Consider the following 19888-nt stretch of genomic DNA (forward strand, 5'->3'; position numbering starts at 1 on the left):
CCCGACTTTCTACTTTACTTACTTGTTTTCAATTACACTTTCCTTTTTTGTGTTCACATAAAACCACGTGCCACTTCTGAATAAATAAATTAACACAAAACACAGTAATTTTAATTTTTCGCTTTCTCAGCTTTTTTTCTTCATATGATATCAAAGTCCTTTAAAAACGAGTTAACGACAACTTTATTTTCCAAGTTAAGACTCGACTTCCAGTAGAAATTATGCTATGTTTCAAGTAAAAAGTTTCTTTAAAATAAAGTGTTGAAAAACATGTCCTATATCTGAACGATTTTTTGCTTTGTAGTCAAGATGCAAAAAGACAACAAATTTAAAGACATTTTCATTAAATTTAAACAATTTTTCTGAATTATTAAAGTCAAGTTGACCTTATCATGTTATGATACCCATTTTTAAACCAAATCACTTAATTATAAGGACAATACGACTTCATTGAAAAGTTTATCGACTTTTGGACAAGGAAAAAACTTTATATTAGAGAAATGCGTCTTCTATGCTAAGCAAAATTTTCATTCGTATTTTAAAGACACGAAATCTGTGATCTCACGACAATATTTTTTCAGTGTGGGTAAGCATTAAATGGATGCGGCAATCATGTCCAAACATGTTTTTTCTGTGCGTGCATATAGTATAAACCGGAAGAAAAAATATAAATTAAATAGCATATTAAATATATTCTCTGTGCAAACTATCAAGTCAATTTAAGGAAAATCCTATTGAAAATGGGTCTAAAATATGAAATATTCTACCATATATCCCCAACTCTGGCGTATATATACGAGAGCTCGTTTATGGGAGCTATATCTAAATCAGAACCGATTTGGCTTATATTTTGCATATTTTGCGAGAGCCTCAAAACATTTGGCTGTGCGACATTTTAAGAAAATTCGTTGATAAATACGATTATGACCAGATCGGCGATAAATATATATGGTAGCTATAGCTAAAACTTAACCGATTTTTTTCAAAATGAATAACGATTGTCTTTGAGCCTGAGTAAAACTCTGTGCCCAATTTGAGGACGATCGTACTTAAACTTCGACCTGTACTATGCAGACAAAATTAAATCGACTCAGAATTTAATTCTATGACGGTAGGTATACTAAACGATGGGTCTCAGACTTTTCCTTCTTTGGATGTGATTTGGATTGGAATTGGATGTTAATTTGTCATATTCTTTTCAATCGTATTAGATGAAAACCTCTTTTATTTAATACTCGCATATTAAGCTTTTGCACGCCTGTTTTTTTGCATTACAAATCATATTTACATGATATGCTTTTACCAAGTACAACTTAACATTTTTGATTGAGATAACAAATGAAAGGTTAAAATTTATTGTGCTAAAAGCTATGTAAATTTAAGCAAAATTTATGTGCAGCTTCATTTTCATAACGTCATAAGCTTAACATAGAGCCCAATGGCTAAATGGTAGTAAGGCAAAAATACATAAAGCCAAGCATATTAACATAATTTATTCAATACATTTAAAAGGAAAAGTTATTTCGTAGATATACGCGCATGCGTAGGTCACGGTAAGATGGCTTAAATTTGATTTAGAAACCTATTTATAATGGATAATTTGCTGTGTTTGGTTACATTTATCGACTTCTTAGTTGAAAATAGCCACTAGCATTGAATACACTAGCATACGGCTTTATGAAACCAAAGTAAAATCCATCGTATCGCATTACGGCAAAATAAGATTTTATTTTAATTAAAAAGCAGACACGAGTAAATTACCATGTTTGTTGTGACAAAAAATTATGTCAGCATGGAAGATGTATTTTACCCCACCATTGTTTCAAAATGCCTTTAGCTTTGGCTGCCACATTATTGATGGATATTGTGGGTAAAATTAATATGACACAACGGACAGAGTGTCGAAAGATTCTAAAACATTTCATGGTCGAGTGTTTAGTTGAGAGTTTGGTTCATCAACGCATTACAGAGCATTTTGCGGCATGCCAAAGTAAATCAGTTTTGTTCCAGCAGATAGATGATACATATACGAGGTTCAATCGTTTGTTCGATGTACACGTATAGAAAAAAAACTTATTGCAAACGTGTTTGTTTTGTTTGAGTTTTTTTTTTTAATTTCTTCGAAAATTTTAAACTTTTATCACCAAAAAAATTCATTTGTTACAAAATTTTTATTTTGTCAATAAAAAAATTATTTTTGAATCAAAACCAAAGTCCATTTCGTTCATATCAAGCACTATTCTTTTCTGACTTTAAGTCTTTAATAAGACACATTTTACAGTTTCATAGTAAAAATTAAATATAGTAGTATGGAATGCATCATTTATAATTTTATATTTATATTCGGGAAGATTGCTATTTGAACCGATTTGATAGAAAGATTATCTCTCATCAAATCCACCTGAAAATTTATATACTAGCGGGTAAATAATTCTACATCCTCAAAAAAATCGCCTCTGTAACATATACTCCCAAACATATTTTTCTTGAACCATATATATTTTCAGAATTAGTTCAAACAAAAAAAAAATTTGCGCTGTGCGAACACGTTATGTTTCACCCTAAGTATATCTTTGTTTAAGGCTCCAAATAGTTTATTCCAGTTTCTAAAAATTTCTTAAATAAATTAAAAAATTGTGTTAGAATAGAAAAAAGCATATAAACCGATCCCCAGATTTGGCTTTCGGAAATTTGGTACATGATGTTAGTATATGGTCTTTAACAACTATGCAAAAATTGGTCCACATCGGTCTATAATTATATATAGCCCCATATAAACCGATACCCCGGTTTGGCTTTTTTATACCGAAACATATGAAAAACAGTCTTTTTCGTCAGTGTATATACCTACCTACTTCAACAAAAAGTTTTCAAAAGAAACTACTATATATGATTCATGGTGGTGGGTATTTAAGATTTGGCCCGGTTTATATATATATTTTTTTTTAATTGTTTAGAATTTTTTCGTATTATATATAGACGATATAGACGTTGGTCTTATCACAACAAAACTATCGCAATTTGCATTTTCTCCACATCCCTCGTATAAATAAAGCTCACACATGTCTTTTGTTACATTCTAAGGGTTTCGTTAAACGATGCCAATTTATCATTTTAGTTTATTAATTTTTATAGAAGTATTTCTCTCATTTGTTGTTGTGGTTGTTCTTATTTTCTTCGTCTTCTTTGTTCTCAGTTCCAAGTAAAATCATTACTACCATCATTTGAGAGGCCTGTTTTTTGGGTATTTCATGCCATGGCCCACGGCCACCACAAGATTGGAATTGTGCATATATACTGGCTAAATACTCACATCTTACACATCAAGTGGAGTAGGGCAGTAACCAAAATAGGATATTTTCGTTGTCAGTCGGTAGCACAATCTGTATCACCAGCGGCATTTCTCCGCAACATCTTAAATGTTCATTTTAGGTACCACCTTATTTTGGAGCCATGCACGTTTCCCGTGAAAATCAATAAAAAAGAAGCAAAAGCTAAAATTAAATGACTAAAGGTCGCACGGTATTTGGCGTCAACAATCGAAGTTGGAAAATATATATTTCATTACAGGATACTGGTAAATATATGGCCAGAGTTTTCCCGACGACGTAATTGATTTTTGAACTTCTTATAATTATATATAGCCCCCATATAAACCAATTCCCAAGGTGATGATATTCTACACTGTTAGAATCAGGGCCGTGGAGTCGAGTCAATTTTGCTCGACTCCGACTCCGACTCCATCATTTTTCATCAGCTCGACTCCGACTCCGGAGTCGACTCCGGGTAATATAACTAAATCTCATTTTAATACCACTAATTTGTAGTTCTATTGTGGGGGTACCGTAAGTGGATCGATATAAAGTATCATATTTATTTATGTGTGCAAAAAAAGGTCTTAATTTCACATTAGATGCCAATTAATCTCTATATTTCAAATTTAGGGCAATGTTTAATAAATAAAATAATGCTATAAATACCCATCATAATATGAGAACATACCAACAGTATATGTATATGTGGACCAAAATTATTGATACTATCTCAAATCCTTTAAATTTGTTGCGAGTTTATATTCCCATATGCATGAATTTGAATCTGAATCGATTTAGACAAAATTGTATATACTTCTAAAAAATCTATGTACTTTAAATTTAAATCTAACGTTATGGGACGTAACACAATTTTAACAAAAAATAAAAATGCAAGGAAAGTCTAAAGTCGGGCGGGCCGATTATAATATACTCTGCACAACTTTGTATTTAGATCTACATTTTGATAAAATCTCAAATCAGACTTCTACAAAATCTAGGGCAATATTTGGGAAATATTTATAATTGTTTAGACAAAATCGCAAAAATGCATTTATGATTCATTCGTTGAAAAATTTGAAAATTTAAGTCATTTCTACAAGTTTTCGACTTAGCAGTGAGCATCAGTGAGCATACAATTTTGGAAAAATTTTTGTCTAGTAAATAAAATTTTGCAAAATTTTCTACAGAAACAAAATGTTGACTAAATTTTCTATTGAAATAAAATTTTGGCAAAATTTTTTATAGAAATCAAATTTTGACCAAATATATAGAAATAAAATTTTGAATAAAATTTTTATAGAAATAAAATTTGGCAAAAATGTTTATAGAAATAAAAGTTTGAAAAAGTTATCAATAGAAATACAATTCAAAAAATGTGTAGCAAACAAAACTTTGCAAAATTTTCTATAGAAATAAAATTTTGCAAAATAACATATTCTATAGAAACAAAATTTTGACAAAATTTTCTATAGAAATAAAATTTTGACTAAAGTTTATATAGAAAAAAATATTTCTATAGTAATAAAATTTCGAATACATTTTTTATAGCAGTGAGCATCAGGTGAAAAAACAATTTTGAGAAAATTTGCTATAGAAATAAAATTTGACAATTTTTTCTTACAGAAATAAAATTTTGAAAAAATTATCAATAAAAATTCAATTTTAGAAAAATTTTTGTGTAGTAAATAAAATTCTGCAAAATATTCTACAGAAACAAAATTTTGACTAAATTTTCTATAGAAATTAAATTTTGACAAAATTTTCTAATAACAAAATTTATTACTATAAAATTTTGGCAAAATTTTCTATAGAAATAAAGTGTTGACCAAATTTTCTAATAAAAAATCTATTACTATAAAATTTTGGCAAAATTTTCTATAGAAATAAAAGTTTGAAAAGTTATCAATAGAATTACAATTAAAAAAATGTGTAGCAAACAAAACTTTGCAAAATTTTCTATAGAAATAAAATTTTGCAAAATGACATATTCTATAGAAACAAAAAATAACATATTCTATAGAAATTTTGACTTAAATTTTTATAGAAATAAAATATTAATAGAAATAAAATTTAAAAAAAAAATTGTGTAACAAACAAACTTTTGCAAAATTTTCTATAGAAATAAAATTTTGCAAAACATTCTATATAAACAAAATTTTGACTCAATTTTCTATAGAAATAAAATTTTGACAAAATTTTCTATAGAGAATGATATTTCTATAGTAATAAAATTTTGAATAAATTTTTTATAGAAATAAAATTTTGACAAAATTTGATATAGAATAAAATTTTGACAAAACTTTTTATAGAAATCACATTTTGACAAAATTTTCTATAAAAAACAACTTTGAAAAAATTTTCTGTCAATATTCCACATATGTATATGGCCTTAAAATAAAATTAAAAAAAAATAATAATTTCGGGTATTAAAATGGATCGATCCAGTCCATCTGCTAGTCTAACATTCTAGGAAACATCAAAAGATAGCCGTAATTGGAAGTTGATTTTCATTTACAATCATGCTGTACATTGATCGAATGAATAACGCAATGGAAACTAATTTGCGTAAAAACTTGCTTAGTTACAAAAATGTGAAGTGTTTTAAAAAATTTGGTTTAGCCGGAGTCGGAGTCGAGCAAAATTTTTACGACTCCGACTCAGACTCCAGCAAAATCTTCAGACTCCGACTCCGGCTCCACAGCCCTGGTTAGAATATATGTTTTTCATATGTTCCGATGTAAACAAAATTTGTGTCGGGCACAATTTAATAAACACAATATATTTAAGTGAAAAAGTGTAATGTTCCTAAACTAGCAAAGCCTTTGTTTATTCGTTTTTTCTATGAATTTATTTTCAATAAATTTTGAAAAGAGTATGTTCAGTTGGAGCATATTCCAAATTAAGGGGGAAACTGTGAAAAATTAAACCCTAAGATGTATAAAAACAAAGTTTAGTTCCTCTCTATTAATAAGTAGTCCAAGAGGAGTTGACGGACACTTTCAAAAATAAAAGCGGGTATTAAGTTTGAGTTTTGCCGCTAAAATTATTTTTTAGCGCAAAACTCAAATCTGTAGAAGCAGAACAACATAACTTTCTTGGGGAATTGTATTATAACTTGGTTGGGAATGGTACAAAGCAATAATTGAAAAAGTTAATAAACTTTATTATTATTTAAAATGAATTATTAAAAAAAGTAACCGTGAAAACATAGCCAATTTAGCGTGATAATGCCAACTTAATTCCGACCTTAAAGGTAAAAATGAGATTAAGTACAAAATTATTCGTTAATAAAAATTCACATTTATATGTACATATTTCTAAAACAATTTAAAATTATTGTTTAGGATTTGAATATAATGTGCTTTTGAATCGTTATCGTCAAATAACTTTAGGATTCGATGGAAAAAATATGTATGTTTATACTCGACTACACGTTCTTCTTTTTAGAGTTAGAGTTTTTTAATTTCTTCCAGAATATATATACTTCATGGGGTCTTAGAGCAATATTTCGATGTCTTACAAACGGAATGACAAAGTTAATATACCCTCATCCTATGGTGGAGGGTATAATAAACAAAACGTAATTTTCACCCTTTTTTACCCTTGAGAACAAATGGGACACATATGTTCCATCAGTGTCGCTACTGATTGATAACTGTAGATTTTATAGCGGAAATAGGACATATATGTCCCATTCGTCGGCAAAGGGTTAAGGTTGCATAATCTTTAATACCACGTAATTATTTTTATCAGTATATTCAAAGAAAAATTACACTTTTTGGGATAAATGGTCGAATGTCTGTTTCATAATATAAAGAATGGATCTATTATTATAGTGATATTTAAATTGATCTATGAACCTCAGATAACTAAAATATCTACCACGCATCTATTTGGGGAAAATAATATCAGATTCAAAATGTCCAGAAAATATATCCACAAATCGATTGTTATTTGGACTATATCAAACTATAGCCTTTTATTGCACATTTTATTTAAATATTTGAAGTCACTTTCGCTATATGGAAGATAAACACTGTGGTAGTAGTACGTCAGGGAAAATGCGTTACATGCGTGTCTTGTGGCTGAGATTTGTTTTTTGTTAATATACCAGAGTAACAAAATTAAACCAAGCACAAGGTAAAGGACGACATTGATAAAGTATCTGCAAATATATTTCAGGTGTTATTCTAGAGAGCTGTTTTTACACGAAAAGATCAGCAAAACAGTCCGCCTTAGCATGCGGACCAAAAGGAAACCAAATGTTTCCCCCAAACGTTAAGACCGTCCTTTTGAATTTATTTTTAGTTAGACTGAAATCTTAAACGAAGAACTTAATTTCATTTTAAATGGAAGTTTACTCTGCCAATACAATCACCCATACCAAGGGCACCTGTGGTGTAGGGTATTCTATTGTTGACTTGAATTTGTTTGGTTTGTTTGGTTATTGAAATACTCGTGAATGGTTTCACATTGATTTTCGATTGTCTTTTTAATGGTCCGCTCATATTTCTAAAGGCGGGTGGTAAAAGTGCATTTTGTGTGTTAATGAAGTCAGAAATTGTAATAAATTTATTGTACTCTTAAGAACTGGTTTCTCTGTTATATGGCGTGAAAGGCAATTAAAAATTGCAATAAAAATTCCCTTTTAAATGTTATCTTGCCCATTTTAAATATGAACTTAGTTTTGTTATTAATAAAAAAAATATCACAATATTGGATTTTATTTTCTCTTCCAGTTTCAAAAGTCCACCAATATAGGAAGCATAGTTTTTTTTATATGATTATACTTCGTATTGTTTGGAAACCCGTATTAATTTTGGTTGATCTGACCTGAAATAAGATTCGATCAAATAACATAACTTAAGAGGTGTATAAGACTTAGTCAGATTCGAGAAATCTTAATTTCTTATAAATTCTAATTCAAAATGTATTAAATCTGTCCGGTTAGGAAATTTCTACCACATCTACTTTGTTACACCCTTCACTGTACACATACAAAAGTGTCTCGTTAATTTAAGCTGATTTGTACAATAATTTATTACAAGCATTTTTCAGAATTTTATTTCATTTTTCGTAACTGTAATGAAAATGATCTACTCGAAACGACATTTTACAAATTGTAAGTACCAATGAACCTACAAAACACGATGGCAATTTCCTAAAAATTTCCTAAAAAAATTTTTGAATCCTTTTGTCATACTACAAAACTACTTCTGAAATGTAAAATACTTTCTAAATAATAAGTGCAATTTACCATAAACTGTGTTTTTTTATAAGTAAATATTTTTTTTTACGAATAGTGAACTTAAAAGCTGATTTCTTACTGGCATTCGTTACATTCGCCTTCAAAGGTAAATATATAGTCAGAATCTTTTTTTTAAGATTTTATATAAATATTTTATCTAAAAAACAAATCTTTAATTTCAGAATAACCCCAGGTGAATTGGACACTTTTTTAATTTCTCCTTAACGTAAAGTTTAATAGAGAATTGGTAAGTTTTTTTTTAACTTTTGGCTTTCTTTTAAATAGAATATTTAGTTTTTAATGTCTTTAACATAGACAACAACATAATTTTGTGAGTTAATATAGCTTACTTTAGTATTTCTCTAATTGTTTCAGGTACAAGCTTTACGAGATACGTCTACTAAACGAAAGTTGAATTCCTACATCATTTTATAAAATGTACCCAAGTATGGTAAGTTACAAGCTAATATAAAGTGAAGAATTGAAAATACATATTTTTAACCTCCGTTTGCAACACATTGCTCTAAGACCCCATAAAGTGTATATATTCTGGGTCGTGGTGAATTTCTGAGTCGATCTAGTCACTTCCGTCTGTTGAAATCACGCTAAGCTATCGACTTGAAACTGGGCACAAGTAGTTGTTATTGATGTAGGTCGAATGGTATTGTAAATGGCCTAAATGCGGAGCCCCTTGGAGGAGCAAAATTCATCCGATCTGGTTGAAATTTGGTACGTGGAGTTAGTATATGGTCTCTAACAACAATGCACAAATTTATTCATATCGGTCCATATTTATATACAGACCCCATATAAACCGATCCCCAGATTTGAACTTCGGAGACTCTTGGAAGAGCAAAATTCATCCGATCCGATTGAGATTGGGTACGTTGATTTAGTGGTCTCTAACAACCATGCAAAAATTGGTCCATATCTGTCCATAATTATAAAGGGTGGTTAAATTTCAAAGGGCCGATGTTGATTTTGAATAAAACACAAACTATTTAGGAAATTATTGTAATTTTATTTTATTATGATATATTGGTATTACTCAATTATGTATGGAACAAAATATCGGCCAAATGGGCGCCGCGACCTCGGTGGCACACCTTCATCCGATGGTCCAAATTTTCGATGACGCTGAGGCATAATGGAGGTTCTATGCCGTTAATGTGCCGAATTATCTCATCCTTTAGCTCTTGAATTGTTTCTGGCTTATCGACGTACACCTTTTCTTTCAAATAACCCCAAAGAAAAAAGTCCAACGGTGTCAAATCACGTGATCTTGGCGGCCAATTGACATCGCCATTACATGAGAGCCATTGTTTCGTTAGTTGTGTGACAAGTGGTACCGTCCTGCTGAAACCACATATTGTCCACATCCATATCTTCCAATTCGGGCCATAAAAAGAGATGATCTCACGATAGCTAACACCATTCACAGTAACTCCCTGACCGGCCTCATTTTGGAAAAAATACGGCCCGATGATGCCGCCAGCCCATAAACCGCACCAAACAGTCACTCTTTGTGGGTGCATTGGTTTTTCGACAATCACTCTTGGATTCTCATTCCACTGAGGTGAAAATGTGCCTCATCACTGAAGATGATTTTCTTCGAAAATTCATCATCCACTGTTGCCATTTCTTGGAACCATTCTGCCCATTCACGACATCCATGGTTCAAATTGAATAAGTCTGAAATAGAGAAATGTCAAATAAAATTCGGGAAAAAACTTGGCGTTTAGGTGTGGTTCACATTCAACATCGGCCCTTACAATTTAACCACCCTTTAGAAGCGACCCCCATATTTCAATTCTGGCTCTCTACGTACCGTGCAAAAGTCCATATCAATTCGTAATTATTTGTAGACTTACCTATACATATATTTTTTGTCTAATATATACCACTTATGGACTAACTAACAATTTCGAAAACGATGTTAAGGAGTTCTACGCAGTCCATGGTAGAGGGTACATAAGATTCGGCCTGGTCGAACTTACGGCCGTATATACTTGTTTATTCATTTAATTCACGTACACAAAACACATTTAAAGTCAAGAAAACTTTCTCAAAACATAACAATTCCATAAACTAAAAAAAGAAGAATACTGTCATGGTACTTAAAAAAGACTGTGTAAAATACAACGGGGCAGATATATAATCACAATCACAAACTAGTGGATTTATTATAAATATATATTTATTATATAGCTGTGATGGTAAACAGGAACGCGGTTTCTCCCAACCTTAATTAATTCTTAATGATTAAAAAACTTAATACTATCTGATTGACGGTGGAAATATCCCCCGAAAATTCCCCAGACCACGGCTTTATTCTCAGCCAAATCCCCAGATCCCCAAAGTCAAAAAATTTTCGTTAAATAGCGTTTGTGAATTTCTTTTATATAAACTGTTTTCCTTGTCCAAAAGACGATAAAGTCGTTTTGTCCTTATAATTAAGTGATTCAACTTAAAAATGGGTATGTTTTCATGAAAAAAGGAAGAATTAATGAAATAGTCTTTAAATGTGAGGAGTTTTTACATCTTAACCACAAACCAAAATAGCGTTCAAAAATAGAAGATGTTTTTCAACAATTTATTTTAAAAACGTATATATACAATAATTTCTACTTGAAGTCGAGTCTGCTTTTGGAAATTTAAGTTGGCGTTAGCACGTTTTTAAAGCAATTTGATAGCTCATGAAGAAAAGGAAAATGTTTTTACTGGGAAATGTAAACTATAGGTATTTTCTACAATTTAAATAAAAGAAATGTATTTTGAATTTTTCACAATTTCAAATCCAAACTAAAATTTTATTTAAAAAAATGACAAATCATTTTTTTACCAAATCCAAAGCATGCTTAGATCATTTAATATTCTAAAATAACAAGTAAATAAAATAGAGGTGTTGGGAAGGTAGCTCCCACAAAACGAAGGACTTCCAGTAAAAAATTTGTAATAGTAATCAAAATGTATCGAATACGCAAACAGAGCTAATATGCCTTAGATATTGTTACAGTCTCACAGAAGTGGAATTAAAATGAAAATAATATGCATTGCAAGTGAAATAAAGCCTTTAAGTTTGTTAAATTTCAATCAAAACTGTGACTTTTGATACAAAAAAAATTTAGCTTTTTTTCTAGCTATTTTTTAGCATTTTTAGCAGTAGATGTTTTATTTCTTCAGTGTATTTGTCTTGCAATGAAAAATGAATTACCTTATACTCGACATTTTGAGATTTCCACAAAACGTTGTTAAAACCAGAGGAATTTAATGCCCTGGTGAAATTTTTGACTACAACTCACGAAATTACACCCTACAAAGAACTAAAAGTAAAGTTAGTTCATATTGTACCGTCATTGAACTTCGTACCCACGTTTAGATCATAAAATGTTTGAGGCAAAAAAGAAAACTTCATTGGGCTGTAGAAAATTTCGATTTTTTTTCCAATAAGAATAAGTTAAATTTAGTGTTAGTTTAACTACGGATTGTTTTTTTCAGTGCTGTATTGTCAACACTTAGCCGAGAAGAAAATTTATTAAAATCCTATTAAAAAGTCTCACAAATGATTAGCTTTTGCGACTGAACATCTTCATGACTATGTTATATCAGTTGTCCCTCTTATGAAATAAAACACTTCATCACAGGGATGGCAAAATATAATTTGTTAGACATACTATTATTGGCGAATTTGCTTCCGTCGCTGGTAGCCAGAAATCTGCAAAATTATCAATTCATCTAAATGAGTTTTTATAATTATATAAAGGTGGCATAAATCTCTTAATAAAATAAACAAACAAACGAAACGCACAATGCCCGATCCAATAAAACCTTTCAATGATGCTACATAAAAACCCGTCTGCCGAAATGTAAATTAGGTTACGTTTGAATTTTAGCTGTAATGGGCTAAAACTCAATCACCACGGAAGAAAGAAAGAAATGTAGAGTGGAATGATGGTACTCAAAAGAAAACAAAGTCAAAGCATAAAAACTGTTCATTAGCATTTTATAACACTTCACGAAAAAGATGAACCCAAAAACAATACAAATTGAAAGATGAAATTAAAAACAAATGCCAGTGAATTGGTCATTGAGTGATTGTTCCATTTTATCAGTTTACAAGTAGTTACCATTTTAAGTTGAGCGAAAACGAATTATGCATACCCTAGATTTGATGTGGTGTGATATTAGTTATGTAGCTAAAATTTCACGAAGATTTTACCAATTAAAATTTTAATTGAGTTTAAATAAATATTCAATTAAAAATTTAATTGATTCAACAAAATTTTTTAATTGAAATAAAAATCAATCACAAAAATTAATAGTATCAATTAATTTTTTAATTCGATCAATTAAATTTTTAATTGGCCTTCAATTAATTTTTTAATTGATACTATCATTTCCGTGATTGATATTATCATTTCCGACATTTCAATTAAAAAATTAATTGGATGAATTAATTTCGTGATTGAATCAGAAAAAAATTTTTGTGTGTACATGTATAGGTGGAAAATTACATATTTTCTCAATAAGTAGTTTGAATTAGATATCACAACTGTATATAATGATCCAGAAATTTACTTGTATCCAAAGATTGCGACCTTCTTTTAAATATTTTTGTATCGATTCCGAGTCAAAATCTTTCAAAGAAAAACATTGCATTAAATCTAGGATCAATGGAATTAAAATTAGGATACAAATCTCATTTATCGAATTTTCATTCTCTTTTTGCGGTATATTAATAAAGCTTTTCACGTACAAATAAATGCCAGTTTAAAAATCCAAATTACAAAGGATACTTCCAACTAAAAAATGTTTTCATATCTCCCAAAAAACTTTAAACCGAAGATGCAAAATCCTCAAAATAAATCTTAGCTTATTTGAAACGTTTTTATCTTAAATCTAAAGATTCGATATTTCAGTTAATTATAGGACGATTTTTTTAAATCACAAATGTGTTTCGTTACTTTAAGGAGAATTTGCCTTAGTTCAAAGACATACGATTTTCCAAAATTTGTGTTCTTAATTTAATAAAAAAAAAAAATTGAAGAAAAGATTATAAACATTATTTTAATTAATATTTCATTATTTTAAAGAAATTTGTCCTTAATATTTTTCAAATTTCGCATCCTAAAATTTAGGTTGCGTACTCTTTAATATCACATAAATATTTTTTTTTCAGTGTATAGATTTTTTTAAAAATTTTTTCCTAGAAAATTTTTGGTCAAAATTTCATTTCTATAAAAAACTTTGTCAAAATTTTATGACTAGAGAATGTTTGGTCAACATTTTATTCTTATAGACAATTTTTGTCAAAATTTTATTCCACTAGAAAACCAGACAGCGAAGTAACAAGACATCGGATAAAATCCTTGAAAACGGTCTGACGAAGTCAACCGAAATATCGGAAAATAAAAAACTAGAAACCAACAATTTCGAGTTTAATTTATAGACCTACAGCCGAGATTATGAGATAAAAATCATATAAATTTTATTCCCATAGAAAATTTTGTCAAAATTTTCGGTAGAAAATTTTGTTAAAATTTTATTTCTATAGGAAATTATATCTTCTGATCTCCAGCCAAATTTCTAAGAGCAAGTTCGCCTTCAATTCTTGCGGAAGCTATATTTTGAAAGGCTTGACACCTAAATATAATAATAGATGATAGCTGAAAAATCCCCTTTACTATATTAATTTTTTACAACACTGAACCCATCAAGAAGAACAATTTTTTTGGATTTTATTTATTTAGATTATTTTTAGAAAATTGTTTAATTTTCATTTGTGCATAATTTATTCCTGTACATTTAACTAACCCATTAAAAAAATTTGGAAGTTCTTCCAAAGGCACAACTTCAAAAGCACTTCCAGAAGATGCACTCCCAATGATGTTCTTTATTTTAACTACCCAGGAAGTTCTTTTAATTCAATTTTTTATAATTTGGTTTTTTTATACTTTTAATGGGTAATTTGAACCTTTTTTGTTTCAAATAGGTTAAAAACAGAGTAAGAATTCATAAAATGATACAAATCATTTAAATTTTGTCGAAAAAAATGTTAAATCCAATCTGAAAAAATTGTGAATTTTTGAAAATATTTGAAGTCAAACGTTTCCGACAAGCGTTAAAATCCATTAAAAATTATAAAAATTTATAAAAAATATTTATTTGACAACATATCACAGATTTTTTTAATTTACATCCAAAACATTGAATTCGGATCACACCGAAAGAAGTGATGCAAATTCATTGCAACGGCTGTTGAAATGGAGGACTTCCCTCCTATGACAAGTCCATGTTAAATTCATCGCTTCTGCATCAATTTTGTACCACTTCCGGATCCAAAAAGAACAATTTCATTACTTTTTTGGCGACGCTTTTTTTGCTGGGTAAAGTACGCAACAAATTATTAGCGTAAAGAAAACTTTCTTCATACAATATAATTACACGAACTAAAATAAAGTTAAATAGAGGGCTTAACTTTTTTGAGAGTACGAAGTCAAAAAAAGTCTTATTAAAGACATAATGTCAGAAAAGAGTTTCTCAAACTATTTCAATCTTTGTGATTGACTCCAGCGTAGCAACAAACTGCCTGACTTAGTTAGTACAGCGTCATAATTTTATGTAGGGTGTTGAATTTTTCGGGCGATTAAAATTTGAGTTTTTTGTTTTTTTGATGTAATCTTCAAAATACAACCGAAATCCAACAAAGAAAGCTCAGCCAAGAATACCCACAACTCAGCTTTATAATAAAAAATATTTTTGTATGTGAGTATGTGTGCCTTCTTAGCTGATAAAGTCATAAAACCAATATCATTGAATTCCAATACAGTTTTGTTTTAAACTATAAGAAGAGGCAAGACTTTTTCCATTTCAAACATTTGAACTGGGCCAGTGAAAGAGCTCAGTTGGCTCACAACAGTTAGTGAATCATATTTTGCAAACAAAGAATATCGGGGAAAAACTATCATCAGAAATGATCAAATTTGTGACCATTTGTGCCCTTATGTGGGTATCGGCCCAAGGACAATACGTATACCAACAACCAGGCCATGATTTGGTGCAGCGCAACGATAACACTGTGGCAGAAAATTACGGAAGTATTTTGAGTAGCTATGGCCAACATGAGGATGATATCGAACTAAAGGCTCGTCCTCAGCGCAATGACTGCAAAACGAAATGCTGTAAGTAATGGTCTCCTCATCCTTTGCAAAATATCGAATTCCTTGGCGAAATTAAATTGTTCCATTGTTCCTGATTTGTGTGTTTGCCTTTTGTGTTCTCCATATTTCTTTTTAGTCTGTGGTACACCAAATGCCAATCGCATCGTTGGCGGTACACAGGTGCGCCAAAACAAATATCCCTGGACTGCCCAGCTGGTCAAGGGTCGCCATTATTTGCGTCTCTTCTGTGGTGGTTCTTTGATTAATGATCGCTATGTGCTGACTGCTGCCCATTGTGTCCACAATAACCGTGAGCAAATAACAATACGCCTGTTGCAATTGGACAGATCATCTAACGATCCTGGCATTACCAGAAAGGTGAGAATTCACATTTAAGGAAACAAATAGTGTAACTTAAGGAAAGTGCATTATAAGATGTCAGAATGGCAAATCTGGGCAGCTCAGTCATTCTGAGCTGTTCATGGCCATTAAAAATTAGTTGTTGCAGATTTCTTAAGAGGTTATTTTTTAGAAAAAAAGTTTCCGAAACAGAAAGCTTTTTTGAAGAATCAGTTGTGACTATAAAAATGATGTTTTAGTCGCACAATGGGGTTATTTTAAATAGAGAAGGAGATTGATTTTTTTACATAAAGATCGTCTGGGACGATTCGAGTCCATTATCTTATCAGAATGTCAAGGATGGTAACACAACAACTTAATGGGATATATATTTTTAGTTTTATTGTTCAAAAGCACAAAGAAAAAACGTCGGGTCTAAAATCAAATTTTAAAGTCTTGAGATGATCGCACACTTTGGTATTTTTTCAGTACCAAACTTACTCTCCAAAATGCCCCAGGCGCAACAGTGCAACGGTTTTTGGTGGTCATTTGGCGCTAGAAATAAATGATGGAATCTTATTTTTATGCCATTCTTGGTTGATGCGTTTTGAGTGCGATGATGCTGAAGCCTGTTGGAATGTCCACGGTCTGCGGCCGAAAGGATTTTCTGCCTGTCTATTGGACATTTTGCCGATAATCTCCATCATTTATTTTGACCCCCCGGTTGATGAATAGGAGCGGGGTGGGACCATCGGTCGTTACGGCAACCTAAATCATTACCATCGCCAGCACTTGAATTCTATTGTCCAATCGAAGATCTACATTTCAGCTAACCTCTTTGGGAAGTAAACCGATTATTTCGATTGTTCACAAACTGCTCAATTTGGAGTGGCTTCTCCTTGGAGAAAACCAAATTCGGTAATTAACCACTTTTGTACAATCGAAGTAACTCCTTAGGTCTTAGGTCAGTCTAACTTTTATTTTGTATCGATGAGCTCTTGCACATTTTGGAACTTCAATGGCTTTAGCCCCAGCTCTTTTTTCAATATGTGTTGCATTCGTCCTCGCGATATCCCAATAAAAAAGAAATAAATTGGAAATTCTTCCTAAGTAAAAAAATGTTCTTCTAGCGATAGACACCATTTTCACATCATAACTAGTTCTTTTGAGGTGATTTATAAAAATCCTTCGTCTCACGCAGTTTTCGCAGTAAATTTAAAATGACTGAATTTTATTATGTATGAAACACAGTTCGGATAACTCAAATAATAGAAATTTCCAAAAATTATTTGAAAAGTGTACCGATTCATTTCTTGGCAAACGTGAAATTTGCGATTAAATATTTGCAAATATTATTCAAAATGTCTTAACATATAATTAAAAATCGACAAAGTTAAGAAAAAAATATTTTTTTTTTACAATTTTTTTCTTTTACGAGTGAAAAACAAAATAATTATGTCTTATAAATGTTCTTGAATTTTTCGAAAAATGTTTACTTATTTTTATGAATCGGAGTGACATCTGTGTTTGTAACATTTTTCAAAATTAACCTAATTTTTCTAAAAATAACCAAAATTTTTCTTCCTGGTGGATTCACTATTTTTAGTGTGGGCTTTCAGCCAAATCATGATGTTTTTGTAAGCTTGTAAACAATAAGGAATATGACTGGAATAAATCAGTCAGCTTTTAGATGAGCGGTTTAGAAATGAACCTCAAATTGGTTGCTTTACATAGCAAACACCATGTATAATGTCGTATTTTTACTCCGTTTAAGTAAACTTTCTTTCTTAGTGGGGATAAAAAAGTTGAAAATTTAATGTTTGACTAATTAACTTTTTTTTTAATGGGGAAAAAGGTGAAAAGTTGAAAATTGGCTCAAATAGATTTATAGACTTTTACAGAAAACCTCGAAAAGTCGATATTGGATTAAAAGGGGAATATGATGCAAAATTTGAATATCTAATTGTACATGAAGATTAAGGAATTGGTATTATTAAGCTATTGAAAAAAAACGTCAGATATCCATATTACAAGCCTGACAACACATATGTTTCAGTGTCTAGGCATAACCAAAATACATCTTTTGTGTGGATCTATATGTCAAATTTGAATTCATTGGTGTGTTTCCAAGAAAAGACTTAATTTAATTTTTGCAATTATTATTATATTTTATTGATTTAGTTTTCTAATACAATTCTCAATTTGACAGCTTATTGAACAATATGAATTTATACACATTTTTTAAATATATTGAACAAGACTAGTAAATATGTATCCCTTTAAAGCATTTAATTTAAATCTCATCTGTAAATTTTAATGAAGTTTGCAAGGTTTTTTTGATGTAACCCAATGTGAAACATAAGAATTTAGAAAATAAAACGAAAGACTTAAGACACAAACTTGCCGGAAATTACATTTGTCTGTAATTTCTCACAAAGCCATGGCAAAGCAAAGACTTGTCTAAATGTTTGTATCTCTCTCCGTTTGTGTTTTCGTAATAAAAAGTGAACAAAGGCTAATTCTTCTTATTAATTTCATTTCCTTATATTGCATTTACATGCATCCCATCACGATATAACTTAACAATGTTCTCCCCCTTTTTTGTCATTTCTCTTCTAGGTTATCCGTACAATTGTACATCCTCAATATAATCCCAATACTATTGCCAATGATGTGGCCCTATTGAAATTGGAATCACCTGTGCCAATCAATGACAAAGTACGTCCCGTTTGTTTACCAAGTGCCAATCAGAATTTCGATGGCAAAGATGCCATTGTTGCCGGTTGGGGTCTACTCAAGGAGGGTGGCAGTACATCCAACTATCTGCAAGAGGCAACCGTTCCAATTATCTCCAATCAAGAATGTCGCACTACCCGATACAAGAATAAGATTCAAGAGGTGATGTTGTGCGCTGGTTTGGTGAAACAAGGTGGCAAAGATGCCTGCCAAGGTGACAGTGGTGGTCCATTGATTGTTAACGAGGGTCGTTATAAATTGGCTGGTAAGTATTTGAAATATGATTTGCGTAATAGGAATGGAAAAAACGATTAATCGACATCCGTTGCTTTTATTAGGTGTTGTTTCCTTTGGATTTGGCTGTGCCCAAGCTAATGCTCCTGGTGTTTATGCTCGTGTTACCAAATTCTTGGACTGGATACAATCAAACACTAAAGATGGTTGCTATTGCAGCAGTTAACAATGTTGATTACATTGGAATTCGTAAATACTCGTCAAGCCCATTTAAAAGCAAATAGTCATTTTAATTTATTGAAAATTATTTATTTCCATTTCACATTTTGATATAAAAAATAAAACAAACCATTATAATTTATATGTACGATATTGTAAGAGTTTTTAGGCTGGTGACAGGAAATTACAATCGTTTGCAAGCTAAAAGTTTTCATTAATAGCTTACAACAACGAACGTTTTTCACATGCTTATATTTATGAGAATTCTTAATGAAGGAAATGCCATAATATTTGTGGAAACCTGGAAGTGTGTATGTACCCGTATTAAAGTCACCCCACCATAGGATGAAGGACAATTAACTTTGGCAATCGAAATATTGATCTCAGACCCCATATATTCTGGGTCATGGTGAAATTTTGAGCCGATCTAGCGATGTCCGTCCGTCCGCCTGTCGAAATCATGCTAATTTCCCAACGAAACAAGCTATCGACTTGAAACTTGGCTGTATGTTTCGGTTTAAAAATTATATGTTTGGAACTCAAATTTTTACCACATTATTTTTAATTTGAACCGAACCGATAGGTCCATAAAGGTCCATAATTATATATAATCACCATATTAACCGATCCCCAGATTT

At 30.8% G+C, this 19888-nt stretch overlaps 1 protein-coding gene across 1 annotated transcript; it reads left to right on the top strand.

Annotated features, from left to right (window-relative positions):
* The first annotated feature begins 15444 nt into the window (after positions 1-15444).
* Positions 15445-19392, top strand: LOC142224017 (trypsin-1). The gene is made up of 4 exons (XM_075293828.1): positions 15445-15743; positions 15859-16100; positions 18681-19062; positions 19136-19392. The coding sequence occupies exons 1-4, from the start codon at positions 15536-15538 to the stop codon at positions 19255-19257; spliced, it is 954 nt and encodes a 317-aa protein (XP_075149943.1). The 5' UTR covers positions 15445-15535; the 3' UTR covers positions 19258-19392.
* The last annotated feature ends 496 nt before the right edge of the window (positions 19393-19888 follow it).

Source organism: Haematobia irritans, chromosome 2, assembly GCF_050003625.1.
Source record: "Haematobia irritans isolate KBUSLIRL chromosome 2, ASM5000362v1, whole genome shotgun sequence".
NCBI classification, from domain to species: domain Eukaryota; kingdom Metazoa; phylum Arthropoda; class Insecta; order Diptera; family Muscidae; genus Haematobia; species Haematobia irritans.

Coding starts and splice junctions, on each gene's coding strand:
- LOC142224017 (XM_075293828.1), top strand. CDS start 15,536: ATGATCAAATTTGTGACCATTTGTGCCCTTATGTGGGTATCGGCCCAA. Junction 15,744..15,858: donor TGACTGCAAAACGAAATGCT/GTAAGTAATGGT, acceptor ATTTCTTTTTAG/TCTGTGGTACACCAAATGCC. Junction 19,063..19,135: donor GGGTCGTTATAAATTGGCTG/GTAAGTATTTGA, acceptor TGCTTTTATTAG/GTGTTGTTTCCTTTGGATTT.